General features: G+C 40.4%; 2 protein-coding genes across 8 annotated transcripts in view; one reads left to right on the top strand and one right to left on the bottom strand.

The window, feature by feature from the left end:
• The window catches only part of Zfyve9 (zinc finger FYVE-type containing 9), a 253,330-nt gene extending 248,576 nt beyond the window's left edge, over positions 1–4,754 (bottom strand). For all 7 annotated transcript variants that reach the window (XM_063235181.1, XM_063235177.1, XM_063235182.1 and 4 more), the window contains exon 1: positions 4,668–4,754. The gene's annotated coding sequence lies outside the window, so the exon portion shown is untranslated. The remainder of the gene's footprint in view (positions 1–4,667) is intronic.
• LOC134472805 (collagen alpha-1(I) chain-like) overlaps positions 2,525–15,499 on the top strand; it is a 39,402-nt gene continuing 26,427 nt past the window's right edge. Inside the window, exons 1-3 of the mRNA XM_063235136.1 lie at positions 2,525–2,590; positions 4,192–4,364; positions 4,414–5,258. Of these exons, the coding sequence (XP_063091206.1) occupies positions 2,525–2,590; positions 4,192–4,364; positions 4,414–5,258 (1,084 nt within the window). The remainder of the gene's footprint in view (positions 2,591–4,191; positions 4,365–4,413; positions 5,259–15,499) is intronic.

Genomic DNA, 15,499 nt, shown 5'->3' with positions numbered 1-15,499 from the left:
GATTTGCTCCTTCATCTTGACATTCTCTGGGTTCATCCCGACAAGCCAGTTGTGGTGTCCCAGGTACTTCCCACGTTGGCTGCCCCTCCATGGTGTAGGCAAATGGGCCAGGCACCTGGGTTTCTCTGAACTCAGGCTCCCAGGGAGTTAACAGGGGTGGGGGTGGGCTTCTTCAGCCTCTACACTGAGGCTTCTCCGATGGCTGGGGGTGTATGGGAGGGGGAGCTGCTTCTTCTCTCAGCCTACTGTCTACATCAAGACTCCCCTGATGGGGGAGACACACAGGGCGGTTTTGCTTGATTCTCCCAGTGGGTGCTGACTGTCCAAAGGAAAAAGGGGTCTCCAACGGTGGTCTGCAGTTGCACGGGGCTTATCTGGCTGCTTCTCCCTGCCCATGCTGGCTACCTGCAGGAAGCAAGCCTTCCAATGGCAGCAGCCTGCAAGTAGAGGCTGAATTTTATACTTTAAATGGGTCAATTACATGTATGTGAATTATACCTCAAAAAAGTTGTTATTAAAAATAGATCCTTACATTCTAAATTTAATTGAAATGCATGTACTCTCAACATGTAAAGTGTCTACATTTAATGCTATTTTGGGGCTGGAGATTTAGTTCAGAGGCATAAGTGCCTTGCCTTGCAAGTGTGTGGTCATGAGTTCAATCCCTGGTACCGATAAAAAAGAAAAAGACCAAAAAAAAAAAAAAAATCTAATGCTATTTCAAGCTGCTAGAACCCAAAACTGAATACATCCAAAATTTCCCTAGTGAAAAACCATGTTATGATTTCTTAGGTTTTATTCCTAAGACTCTTCTCAAAAATAAATAAATTTAATTTTCATCCTTAAAAATCTATGGCATAGGGCTAGGGATTTAGCTCAGCGGCATAAGCACCTTCCTTGCAAGTATGCAGTTATGAGTTCGATCCCTGGTACCGATAAAAACAAAAAAGACAAAAAAAAAAATCTATGGCATAGCCAAGTGTGGTAGCACATGCCTGCAATCCCAGCACTTGAGAGGCGAAGGCAGAAGATTGCCTCAAGTTCAAAGCCAGCCTGGGCTACACAGTGAGTTCAAGGCTAACCTACACAACATAGTGAAACCCTGCCTCAAAAGCATCAAAAAAAGGAAATTATTACAGCTATAGACCTAAAGCATTTTTTAAAACATACATAAAAATTTTACATGAAAATGTTTGCAGGAAGAAATTTTTGCATACAATTCTGTAATATAAATTCCCAAATATAACCTGGCATGGTGCTACATGTAATCCCATGCCAGTAATCCCAGCTCTCTGCAAGCATAAGGATAGAAAGTCCCACACCACTTAGTAACTTAATGAGACCCTGCCTCCACAAAAAAAAGAAAAAAGTGAGTGGAACTCAGCACCAAGGCACTGGGTTTAATCTCCAGTACCATCAAACACACAAAAAATCCCAAATGCTTCAAGATTCCCATAAATAGGCATTAGGTTTTCCTTTTCTCTTGCATCATATAAATTCAATGTTTTTTTCCTGATTTTAATGTGTACTCACAAAGATTTACTCATCTTATCTCATTTTACTGCAGGCTTTCAGGGAATACTTACTGTATAACTTTTCCCATAATTCAGTTCTGTAAATAGGCTAAATTTTTGTAAGTGGGTTATTTAAAATATTTTTTGTTTGTTTTTTGAAACTATCTCAGATGAGCGTGGTGGCTCTCGCCTGTAATTCTAGCACTCGGGAGGCTGAGGCAGGAGGACCCTTGCAAATTCAAGACCAGCCTATACTACAAAATGAGCTCAAGGGCAGCCTGAACTGCATAGAGAGACCCTGCCTCAAAAAGACCAAAAAAAAAAAAAAAAAAAAAACAAAGAAAGAAAGAAAAGAAACAGTAAGTATCTCACTATGTAGTTCAGACTGGCCTTAAACTCATTATGTAACCCAGGCTGGGATCAAACTCACTTTACCACTGAGAAACCCACTCCTTACCAATGTTCTTAAAGGACAAGATACTAGACAACACTCAGAAGCTCTAAGCAGAAATCCAGCCTGCCCCAATCAATTACAATTGCTTTGTAACCTTACTTTGTAACAGTTCATTAAACTTGTCCTGCTTTCACAATTAGCTAACTGCTAGCAGAAGCCTTGGTCATTTTTGTACTTCTCAAACACCTAAGACAGAACCTGATGAAGTCTGATAAAGACTACAATACTTGGGGCTGGGGATTTAGCTCAGCGGCATAAGCGCCTGCCTTTCAAGCAGGCAGCCGTAAGTTCGATCCCCTGTACCGATAAAAAAAAAGACTACAATACTTTTTCAGATGAATTTACCCTAAAAGCTTTGTGAGGTAAGAATAGTAACTATTTACATTTTACAGACAAGGACTTTGAAGTCCATTTAAGTTCCAAGATAAGTGACCAGGCATCCTTCTATGTACTACAGTTACCACAGTGGGCTTTCAATAAATGTCTCTTGATTGAATCAACCCTCAAAATGTTTTTCTTTCTAGCATTGTAACACCATTATCTGATGCTATGAGAAATGACTGTACTGCCACTTAAGACTGACAGCTGTACTAGAAAACACCCTTTTATTCAACCAGGCAAGGTCAGTTAACTTTTATCAATGACTCTGAAACTTTAGTAGGACTATGAATCAAGAGTTTGATTTAAAAAAAATCCTTCGACCACCATAATGCCTGGAATTCTGATTCCAGGTGCTAGAAGTCTGTGTATTTTAATCAGCTCTCTCAACTGATTTTAATGGTAGTAGTCTTTAGGAACACATACAGAAATTAACACTTTTAAAAACCTAAATCAGCTGGAGGTAGTGACACATACCTATAATCCCAGCTACCTAAAAGGCTGACACAGAACCACAAGTTTGAGGCCAGCCTGAGCAACTTTGTCACACCTTATTCCAAAATTTAAAAATTGTTTAATTGTAAATAATTGGTAGATGCCTTGCTTGGCCTGCTAGAAGCCTTGGATTCAAGCCCCAGAACCAGGTTTTTAAAAAACAACCAAACAGCCTGGCATGATGGTGTATACCTATAAGCCCAGCACTTGGGAGGCTGAGGCAGGAAGATTACTGAAAGGTTGAGGCTAGCCTGGGCTACATAACAAGTTCAAGGCCAGTCTGTACCACAGAGTGAGACCCTGTCTCAGAAAGTCAAAATAAAAACAAAACAACTATCAAAAAAATTTAACTAAGTCCATTTTTTCAGCCCAAAATCTTTAAACAAAATCTGAAGAAGAAAAAAAAAAAAATCCAAGGCCACAGCATTTAACATAGTGGGTCCTCAAGACCTGGCCAATCCTGAGTAGAAGGTATGTCAGAGGTGCTGTAGGTAGTTACCCATATTATTCTGTTTTAGTTGATGAAATCAACTATGGCTCCAACACACTTTAGTTAAATATTCTTATAGATTTTATCAAAAACACTGGATATTAAATAGGTCAGATAATTTTTGAATACTGTACACAGGAATAATAATGTTAAAAATCACTGTCGGGACAAGCACATTTCAAACTGGCTATTAAAATGTACTATCTGTGAGATTTTCAGTGCGTGCCCTCCAGTTATTAAATATTTATTGAGAGCTGACACATTAACTTTCTTTGCTTTCAGAATTTTCTAAAGGACTTTTTCATGATTATATGAGAAATACCTATAAATCCTACAACTTTCGTAACAGGAAAACAAAAACCTGCAATCATAATTATCATAAAACGTAAGCACCCAAATACCTGACCTATGTTATAACCTGGTAAACAGTAACATTTTCCACATTAATTCAGAACAAACCATTAAACTTCTAAAATTTAGAACGTACCCCCCCCCACCCAGTCCCAGGTACCTCCTAACAGGATAGTTAACAGGACTTAAACTCCTCTTGCCATCCGTTCTCAGGCTCTATTTCAATGAAACATTTTCATAATAAGAACTAAGACATTAAAATGTTTCCTCTCTTTCTTACGGGGCGTGGGGGAAGAAAGATATCCTTGAAAACGATATTTTCATAATTGTGTTTATCTAGGAAACTCAGCGTCGCAAAGGTGAAATGGGGCTTTTTCCAAGGCAGAGCACGCTTAGAGACAAGATGTAATAGAAGAAAGGATGAGCTACCAGCAGGTGATGAAATTTCATCTCAAAGGAGACGCAAAAGGCTGTTCTCCTGAAAGTCGGACGCGTGAATGACACTCTAGGTCCTAAGTCCTGGAGCTCCGGGGCGCTCAGGGCTCTGCGCTCTCTGCACCCCAGTTCTCCCCTCCTCCCGCCCTCGGGACTCTGCGGGAGTCGGTGTAGGGCGCGGGGAAGCCCAGGCTGCCTGCACTCTGGCGTCCTTCGCCTCCCCGGGATGTCAACGCAGGACACGGGGGTAGAAGCAGCGCTCAGCCCCGCCCGTGCAAACCCAAAGGGCGCTAAAGTCGCCGCCGGCCCCCTCTCCACAAGCCCGGCCACGCGAGCACCGGGGCCCCGCGAAGGCTTTCCGGCTGCGCTGGGCCTAGTCGCCCCCACGGGCCTCCAGCCTCTCGGGGGGCGCGGGAAGAAGGCGGAGGCCCGAGAGCGCCGGTGGAGGCGGCGCCAGGGGGCCGGTTGCTGTGGTGCGAGCGCTGCCTCCAGGCCCCTACCGGCAGCGGGAGCAAGGGTCGCGCCCGGGACAGCGTCGCGCCGCACTCACCCTGGGCAGCGGCCGCCGCCGCTTCACCATGGCCGGGGCAGTCGTCCCTGGCCGAAAGAATCCTCCTCCTCCTCGTCCTCCTCTTCCTCCTCGTCCTCCTCTCCTGCGGAGGGCACCGCTGCGACGCCTCGCACTCCCCAAGAGGCAGCGGTCGCTGCGGCAGCGGCGGCTCTCGAGGCCCAGCGTCCGCCCGAGCCGCTGCAGCCACGCGGGCCCGGGAAAGCGCCGCCGAGCCGGCTCGGGGGTGCAGGCTGCGGCGGGACGACCGAGGTGCTGCGGGCGCGGATCCTCGGCGGAGCCTCCAGCGTCGCGGTGGCCCCTCCAGCCACCCGCGCCACTGGGCCACAGCGCCCCCTGGACCCCACGTCCAGCTACGGCGCGGGGACTGCGGCGGCAGAGCCGGGCACGAGCGGCAGGGAACGCGAAGGAGCGCGGCCTGGGGGTGGCGGGGGCCCGCGCGTCCTGCACCGCCCGCGGGCGGAGGCCCGCCCCTGACGACGCTTCCCGGGAGCCGGAAGCCCGCGGCTCCCACCAACCCCGGGCGGTCCCCACCCTCATCAGACCTCAGCCCCTGTCCCGGCTCTCCAGAAGGTACGTGAACGCTGTAGGCACTGGACCCTGCACCTGAGAGCGAGGTGTAAGGGAATCTGCTCGTTTCATTTCTCGAGGGGAGAAAAGGATCCCTTTGTGTCTGGACGAGTGACCCGAAATAACCACCCCACCCCATACACACAGGGTCCCCTCCCAAAACAGATGCAGAAATTGCCTTTCACCTTAACTTTTTTTGAATCTACTGTGCATATCTTTATAAAAAATCTGTTAACACAACAAATCCTTTACCCTAATTTCCCCAAAAATAGGAGGAAAAAATATGCTGAGCAAGAGAAGAGAGTAGTGAGCGAGTTGTCCTGAACATATACAACTTATAGGTAAAAAAAACCAACCCTCCTCTTCCTAACTCCTCCATCATTCCAATCTCTACTCTCCCTCCTCAACACCCACTCCTGCATCCCTGCCCCGGCCTAGGTGAGGCATACAAAATTATTGTATGCAGAGTGGGTGCTATAAAATCATTGCCCTACGTTGAATGGGTTTCTAGGGTGCAAACATCAGAACCCCAAACAAAAGACTGTCAGAAGAGAAAGGAAAATTCTTCAAATCCTCTGGCTCTCAAATTTTCCAAATGCGTATTTTTTCAGAGTGGTAAAATGAACAGTCTTTGGTAACAAACAAGATCGTGAAACAAATTCCAGTTCCAACATGTATAGTTTTATGACCCTAGAAAGTTATGTAACAATTTGAATTTAAGATTTCTCCTGTTTACCTTGCCGGATGTGAAGATTGGCAATGGAGGGATTTGCCTATAGAAAGTACTCAGTAAATGTAATTCCAGGGCTTTTTTTTTTAATTGCAGAACACCCTGACTCTCAGTCTTTCTTTAGATTATACCCATGTCTTTGTTTTTCTGGATGAGGTGAGTGTAAGTGTATTTCTGTCAAAGGAGAATGCAGCATTATCATTCCCTTTCCTGGTCTAGGCAAAATTTCCCTAATTTTCACAATGGATTTATATAACATCCCTTCACTGAAGAATAGAGCCTAACACACTGGATCTTTTGACAATCTGTTGCACAACAGATACCAACATAGAACCAGCATATTTCTCTGTATAAAAATACTAAAAGGCAATTTACCTTTCCTTAGATTACAACAATAATAATAAATCATGAGAAAATTACATAAATTCTCTAGGAAAAGCTCAAGTAATAATTGAGCAGCCAACTAGAGAAACTATAACCTAGCAGTTCTCTTCTCATCAATAAAAACTGTTCCTACACGATCCTAAGTGTGCCTTTGCCACATACTTCTGAGTCACATTACTAAAAAAAAAAAAAAAAATCACTATCCTCTTTTTATAACAAGAGAAACTGGGGCTCAAAGAGAACTATGATTCATCATCACAGCAACCCTCTGAATTAGGTACTACACTACCTCCATTTTACAGGGCAAGTACATCCAACCAAAGGAAAAGCTGGAGTTAGATCCTGAATTTCCTTCAGTTCCCTGTCTGATAGCATAACAGTCCTTCCAGCAGTGCTAACAAAATAGTGTTATGGTAAGTTACTGTTGAAAAAAAAAATCAATCTAAAGAAATGAGCCCTTTAATTTAGATCTGTTTGGCAGCCTAACATTAGCACTGTGCTTTCCAAGCCTAGATCACTACTACCGCAGGAAATCTGCATTTGTTTAAGAATAATCATGCTACCCAGGGTGTAGCTACTACGTGAAGATGACTCATTTGTTCCCAAAACCAGTTTCCTCTTGCTTCACACTTTCTTCTTTCTAGTCAAACCCTGGTGCTGATTGAGACTTCTTTTATCTTCATCACCAACTCGCTAATCATAGTAATTTACCTAAAATTGTTTTGTCTGCCACAATTTTGTTACATTATTTTGGCTCTCCCTACCCAGTTTGCCTCCACCTTTGAAATATTTCCTTTCTGCTTTCTTTTCTTCAACTGTAAATCTTTTTCATATTAATCTACCTTGTCCTACTGTCAACTGATTTGGTTACCCTGCTTTCAACTTTACATGATTTTCACTACTATCCAGTGCCTCTAAAATATCTCTTTATTCTCAGTCTGATCCTCCCCCTCCCAATTTCAACCCTAATACTAGTGGAAAGTCCCTATTGAAGTATGGTTTCGTAAGGTGAGTTTAAGGCTAACCCTGGAAAAATTTCCTTTGCTTTTTGAATTTGTTCTTTAAAATCTGGACCAAGTTAGGTATAGTGGCACATATCTATAGTCTTAGCTACTCTGGAAGTGAAGCAGAGAAACCCCATTTTGAAATAAAATTTGGTCCAAAAAGGTATCCATTTCTTGACTTGGTGAATTGCTGTCATCCATGTAGGGCCAAATCCAAAACTCGGAGAGTCATCTTTAACTTATATGTTACCCCTAGAGAAAGCCTGATAAATTCCACAGCTTTTCAAGTTTCTTTTTGTTTTCCAACTCTAATGCCACTTATTTGATCTAGGCATTATGCCAAATCAATTTCAGGTATATTAAAAGAAAAGAAGGGAAGGAAAAGAATGAATGATTATTCTATTTGTGCACAAAAGTACAGTATAAAAGTTTGTGTAAAGGGAGGCACAGAACCTCTTCTGTGATCTTGTTAACCTTTATGCTTCCCGATTTGTAACTACTCATCTCTTCAGTGTCTTCACTTGTATCACTTCGGTGTGGTTACTTGTATGTCTTACCTAGCAAACTGTTATCCTGGGGGCCAGATTCAGTGTTTTGTTCTATTCTGCGTTCCTAGAACTAGTCTCAGCCCTAGTACTGTTAATGAAGTGGAATGGAAGAGAAAATGTGACTAAAATGTCAGTCAGTCCTGTGAGTAGTAAATTACTTTTTCCCGAAATGTAATTGCAGAATTCCTGTTTATTTTATGTCTTATCACCACCATCACATTTCTTGGGGGGCTAATAAGCTCTTCAATATGGCTTCCCAGATAGATTCTTATTACTGAAGCACAGATAAGCCTTTGAAAATTATTTCATTCTTATTCAGCAACCAAAAGCTTGAATCTGCAGTTACAATTTCAGTGCTAAGACTTCCATGTATAGGGCTGGGGGTTTAGCTCAGCAGCATAAGCACCTGCCTTGCAAGCAGACGGTCATGAGTTCGATCCTTGGTACCGATAAAAATGAAAAAGACAAAAAAAAAAAAAAAAAAGACTTCCATGTATGGTACTTTCTGCCTTCAACTTAGCAGATTAAAAAACATGGTATAGGTAATGGGACAAACCGGGGTACAACAGAGATAAAAAAAAAAAAAAAAAAAAAAACACCGTTGACATACTGATGAAAGCCAAGCTTCAAAGAGTGGGTGCTCCCTAGCAGGTTTCTTACTCAAAAGAGATTTCTGTGATATGGAGCTCCCCAACATCCCCCACCATCTCATCCATCTGTTCTCATGAACCATCTCCAAATTTTTTTTTAAGCCAGTCAAATTTAGCAGTGGGGGGGGGGTGGTATACCAACTTTAGTGACACTAATGTTAATAAGTTCTGATAACCCACTGCCATCGGACCAGCCTCCAAATTATTTTTACGATGTTGATAGTTGGTATGAACTGAGTCTCATGTATCTAGCTAGCCTGCATGCCATCTGTTCAGTGACATTTTAGGCTTTCTTCTTAATCTTCAGGACCTACCAAAACTAAGTCCTTTCAGCAGATGTAGCCCCAGAACTGAGCCTACCCTGCTGCTGCCACCAACTACAGATGATCTGTCCTCTGTCATCCTCTGTCTTCACCAACCACTGTGCAGAGTCAAACCCAGAATTCATAGTCTGTTACCGAACAGATGAACCTAAATGAGGCCAAAAGTCAATAAAGCAGGAATATTTAGGAACTTGTTAGGTCACTTTAGTCATTTAAAAAAGGATGAAGCAATTCCTGTTTTAGGAATCAAACATGAAGAAGTAGTCAAATGTGTGGAAAAGAATACATGAAAAAGATGTTTGAGGGATGGAGATTTAGCTCAGCGGCATAAGCACCTGCCTTGCAAGCAGGCGGTCGTGAGTTCGATCCCTGGTACCGATAAAAAAGAAAAAGACAAAAAAAAAAAAAAGATGTTTGTGTTATACTGTAAAAATGTAAAGAAGGGCTGGGGGTTTAGCTCAGTGGTGTAAGTGCCTGCTTGGCAAATGCAAGGTTGTGAGTACAATCCCCAGTACAAAAAAAAAAAAAAAAAAAAAAGTAAAGAAACCGTAAACAAAGTAAATTACAGTACCTCCACACAAGGAAATGTTATGAGTCCATTAACAATTGTTTTTAAAGAATTTTAAATGACATCGAAAACTGTTCATGATTCAGTATCAAAAAAAGTGTTAATGATCCCAATTATGCTTTTTATACTTTTTTTTTGTCTGTTTTGTTTTTATCAGTACCAGGGATCGAACTCACGACTGCCTGCTTGCAAGGCAGGCGCTTATGCCGCTGAGCTAAATCCCCAGCCCCTCTTTTTATACTTTTATAAAATATTTAATCATAATATTTAGAATTTGTCCAAAATGTTACATATTTGTGAGGTGTTTTAAATTTTTTTCTTTTCTTCTTTTTTGTTGTTTTTGTTTTGAGACAGGGCCTGTCTGTGTAGCTGGCCTTACATTTCAAATCCTCTTGCCTCAGTATGCTGGGATTACAGCCATCTGCAACCATGCCCAACCATTTTTTATTTTTAATTTTGAAGTAATTTCAATTTCAAAGAAAAAAATGTAAAAATAGCACCAAAAATATCCCATTTACCTTTCACTCATACCTCACATTTCTTCTGTCTCTGTAGAGGTACAGGTATCTGAAGAGACTAATGTAATTATTTTTATCTATGTATGCCTAAATATTTTTCAGGGTATTTCCTCAAAACAGAGTACAAATATCATAGTATTCACAGTATAATTAGCAAATTTGAAACAACACTCATACAATACCATGATCTAGTCTATGATCTTATTCAAATTTTGCCAGTTGTCTATCCCACTAGTATTTTTTATAGAAAAAGAAAACTATAAATAAATAGTCTGTTCTAGTCTGTAATCTAGTATAAAATGACATATTATGAGTATCTGTCTGTTTAATTTTTGTTAGTCTACAATGCTTTCCCAGTCTTTGTCTTTCATGACTTAGTGTATTTTTTTTGGAATATGGGCTATTTGTAAAATTTCTTTTCATTTTACTGTAGAATAGTACAGAACATATGAATCGTATGTCATTTGATACCCATACTATCATTTTGTTCACTTAAAGTGTTATTTACCAGGTTTTCCCCTGAGAAAAATAACTTTTATACCTGTAATTAATAAATCTTTTATGGAATGACCATTTAATACTGCTCACAAGCTTCAGCATTTATCTATCATTCTCGGAACAATTATTTTGTGGTTTCCAATTAATAATTTTCTAATTTCATCATTATCATGCTTTATACATCTTTTGTGAGTAGGAGAGCCTTTTTATTCTCTGTGTATGATTTGTTTATATCAAAATGAACTCATTAATTTTATTCTAAGAGTTATATAATCATTACTACCTTTTTACTGTATATGGATACACAGATTGTTTTAGAATTGGCATTTCTTCATCTTTTAAGATTTCCTTTACTTTCTGGCACTATAGGATATCCAAGGCTCACCTTGTTTTTTCCTGGCTTCGGCTCCAGAATCACCCACTTACTGTAAAAGCCTTAGTTTTATTTAGTGGAGAATTGTATTTAGAAATAAAGATCTACTTGCTAGATATCCTCACTACTACTGTGATGTCTTTGTGTCTACCCTCTTCTCAGTGAACAGAGCTAAAAGATACACACATACAGACAAACACATTTTTACCTAAACATTATTTTTGCTTTAAATAGCAGGTGTCGTGGAACATGTCTGTAATCCAGTTCTTGAAGACTGAGACAAGAGGATTATGTTTGAACCCCCGACCCCAGGCAGGTTAGCAACTTTGCCAGACCCTGTCTCAAAAGTAAATAAGTGGCTGGGCATGGTGACACACACCTGTAATCCCAGCACTCTGGAGACTGAGGCAAGAGAGTCTCCATGCATTCAGGGCCAGCCTGGGCTACATAGTAAATTGAAGACCAATCAGAACTGCATAGCAAAACCTTGTCTCAATAAATAAATAGATAAATAAATAAATGGTTAGAACATTATTCAGTAAAGTCCCAGGGCAGGGGTGAGGGGGAGACAGACAAACTATAGTTATTTAGACTCAGGTATTTGGCAGATATTTTATAGAAAATGAACAGAATGAGTCTGTTATGTTAGGGAAAGCAACTATTTGTTCCCAATGATAATACTTTCAAATAAATATTAGAACTTTGAAAATTTATATTTATCACTATAACTTTAAAACTTCTCAAACATTTCTGAAAAAAAATGTGTTGTGACATTAACAAATGTGGAGTTTTTTTTTTTAACTATCATATAATGAAATGAACCTTTGGAAAATTTGCTTGACTTAGTGAACCAGTACTTTTTCAAATGACTAATGCATGATATTACAAAAGCATGCCTGGGTTAAATAGTCATTTAAAGTATAACACAGATCAGTGAGTTTTAATGTACCAGAATGCAAAAGGTTTGTGATTCTGGTTTCAGAGTTCAGATTTGCAACTAACTTTTAGGAAACTACTTCTTTTCTGGGTGTGGTTACCCCAGCTACCCTGGAGACTGAGGCAGGAGGATGGAAAGTTTGAGACCAACCTGGGCAACCTTAGTGAGACCTTGTGACTAGAAGAAAGGAACAAGACCTTTGGAACAAGAATGGGGACTGGGGATTTAGCTCAGCGGCTTAAGCGCCTGCCTGGCAAACAAGAGGCCATGAGTTCGATCCCCAGTACTAAAAAGAAAAGAGCTAAGGATGTGATACAGTAGTAGAACACCACCTACCTAACATGATCAAGACCATGGGTTCAATCCCCAGTGAAAGAAAAGGAATGAGGGAGGGCAAGGGAAGAAGAAAGAGACAGAAGAAGAAGAGGGGAAGAAATGGAAAGAAATTACCATTTGTCAAGTTTTGACGTAATATCAAGGAAACTGTCCACAGTATCTGAACCAATTATTAAAATATTCCCCATTTTTCGGGCTGGGGATTTAGCTCAGCGGCATAAGCGCCTGCCTTGTAAGCAGGCAGTCGTGAGTTCGATCCCTGGTACCGATAAAAATGAAAAAGACAAAAAAAAAAAGAAAAAAAAATATTCCCCATTTTTCCAACTACATATATAAGGGAGGACAGATTTTCCTCATGTATTTCAACTAAAGCAGCATAATCCAATACATTGAATGCAGTAGCAGATATGACAACCCACCAGTGTTTAAAATATTTCTAACTTTAAAGAGATTTTTAAAATACCAACACCACTAATCTTCTATGTTTTTGTTTTAGAAAGTATAGTTACTTTTCATTTAAGTAAGTTATATAAGTTACATATTAGTATATGGTGAGTTCACTATCATTTTAAACCAATAAGTAAGTGTTTTCTTAGTTTAATTTCTAGGATGATAAACATCAATAAATTCAATCCACATAAACAAAAGATCTTTGAGCTTCCATGTAGTTTGTGTGGAAAGGGAGTCTGAGACCACACTGAGAATCATTGCCATAGTACAGTTCCCCATTCTCTTATGTAGAAGCATTTAAGTTGTTTACAGTATTTTGTTCTTATGATTTGTTATAGTGAATAATTTTGTGTACATATTTTTATAATTTTAGATGTATCTGTAGGATAATTTCTTTGGAGTGGGATTGTTGTGTCAAAAGATAACATTATTAGATAGCACCAAATTCCCCCTCTGGTGAATCAAGCCTAATTGCTACCACTGTCTTCCTTCTATGCCAGCTCCCATCCTTCTGGCAAACCTGGCATAATAAAAACCATAATGCTTCCAGGACACACCAGGATTCAAATCCTGAGTACCTATGAAAATAAACAATAGAAACTTTTTTCTCATTGATAAAATGAGGCTAGGATCTGCTACGTATGCACAGGGACTTGGAACATAGGAGGTATTCATTAAATACTAGTTATTTTTGTTTGTTGGTTGGTGTCCAGTCCTGAGAACTGAAACCAGAGCTTTTACACTGCACTGCACCCTTGGCTCTTATTTATTTGTTTGTTTATTTACTTTGGACCTTTTGCTAAAGTCACTAAGCTTCCTAGGATTCACAATCCTTTTGCCTTGGCCTTGCAGTTATCTGAATCTTTTGGGGAAAATAGGAGTGGTAGTTAAAATTGACCAGCAGATATCTTGAACTTCTTGGGAGTGAAGAATGAATTGTCCTAGTTGGAACTGTAGAGGATGCGGACAATAACAAAATGTAGAGTTGAGAATCTTGGAAGTTACTTAGGGTACAAAGGGGACAGGTAACCTAAACCTGAAAAGATCATCTAAGGCAGAAAAGAAGCCAAAATATGCTAGAGTGTGGAGCCAGGGCTTAGATGATCTGGGCAATGAAAGCACAGATCATTCAGGTAGCTGGTCAAATAATTATTGAACAGTACTGTTTGACAGGTACTGTGTTCTGTGGTATCTTGTCCCACTCATAAAATTTCAGTTTTACTCATAGAAGCAGATGAGAAAAAAAGCAATTGTGATATTAGAGCGTAAGCAAGGTGTGTTGAAGGAACATGGATCAGGAGGAACTAACCCCAATTTAGAAGTTAGATTCTAGGGCTGGGAATTTAGCTCAGCGGCATAAGCACCTGCCTTGCAAGCAGGTGGTTGTGAGTTCAATACCAGGTACTGATTAAAAAAAAAAAGTCAGACTCTAAAGGAAGTGACCTAAAGATGGATGAGTGGAGGGGAGGAATGTTCTAGGCACCAGGAATAAAATGTGTAAAAATCGGAAACAAGAGAAACACATGCTATGTCTGAAGAACCGAAAGAACAATTTCAGCTAAGGCAAAGAGGACAAAGTTAAAGAGCAGTGACAGCAGAGGCCAAATCAGGGAAGGCCTTACAATTCCTGGCAAGAATTTTGAATTTTATTAGATAGACAATAGAGCTTTTTTTTTTTTTTGTCTGTTTCATTTTTATTGGTACCAGTGGGGTCTGCTTATTATGTAAGTAATGTGCCTTCCTGTAAGTCCAGTGCAACTGAACAGTAACACAAGGAGGTATTTCTATAAGCATAATTGTAATTATTAACATTTGGTCTCTGGTGACTCGCACTGCCATCCTCTGCTTCCAGTAAGTCTGTGTTCACATACATTTGATATGAGGAATGTGTATGGTTTTTTGTAAGAATCATTCATGAAGGGGCTGGGGATTTAGCTCAGCAGCATAAGCGCCTTCCTTGCAGGTGTGTGGTCGTGAGTTTGATCCCTGGTACCGATAAAAACGAAAAAGACAAAAAAAAAAAAAAAAGAATTATTCATGAAGCAGTAAGGCATGTGTATTAGGATGGAAAAGATCTTGGGCAAGAGGCTAGAAACCTGGATGCTAACCATGTAAACATGGAGTGGACAGAGGGAGAAAGTTGTTACTTAAACATTTGAATCTCATAGGCTTTACCTCATGGTATCCAGTTCAGCTCAGGCTTCTCTTAGCCCACTGTACTTTTCCATACCACACCCACCATGCACAGAGACAGCATAGAGAGGCAGAAAAAGCTCTCACTTCGGAGTGAGCAGATCTGTGTTCCCACCACAGCTCCACTCATTTCAGGGTGTTCGACCGGAAGGTGGAGGAAACAAGTTATTTTATTTTTTGAGACTGGGTCTTGCTACTTTCCCAGGCTGGCCTCAAGCTTGTGACTCTCCCACCTCACCCTCCGGAATAACTGTATGCGTCACCATTCCTGGCCAGTCACTAATTCTGAGTCTTATGTTTCTTGTATATAGGGTACAAGGTTGTAAAAGTTATCAAGAAAGTTCCAGGCACATAGTAGATACTCAGTTATCTTCTCTTGTCTTGTCTCTTCTCTTTATCCTTTAAGCATTTTTTTCTTTTTTCTTTTTCTCTCTCCTTTTTTTTTTTTTTTTTTTTTTTTTTTGTACTAGGAATCTAATAATCTAATTCAGTGCCTTGCACTTGCTAGACAGGTTCAGCAACGCTGAGCTACATGCTTGACCCAGACATTGTTTCTTATCTCTGCTGTCTCTGGCAACTCCAGGATTAAGAGGGTTTTTTTACACCCTTTTCTATTCTTCCTAATATGCATATATTCTCTCATAATAATAAAACCAAATAAACAAAAATATTATACAGTACAGAGTAGGTCAACCAAGTAATCAGCATCCATTTCAACATGACTCACAACAT

The sequence above is a fragment of the Cavia porcellus genome, unplaced genomic scaffold (assembly GCF_034190915.1).
Source record: "Cavia porcellus strain 051 isolate PalLab524CR breed Dunkin Hartley unplaced genomic scaffold, mCavPor4.1 scaffold_25, whole genome shotgun sequence".
In the NCBI taxonomy this organism is placed as follows: domain Eukaryota; kingdom Metazoa; phylum Chordata; class Mammalia; order Rodentia; family Caviidae; genus Cavia; species Cavia porcellus.
This window is presented reverse-complemented; position numbering and strand designations above follow the sequence as displayed.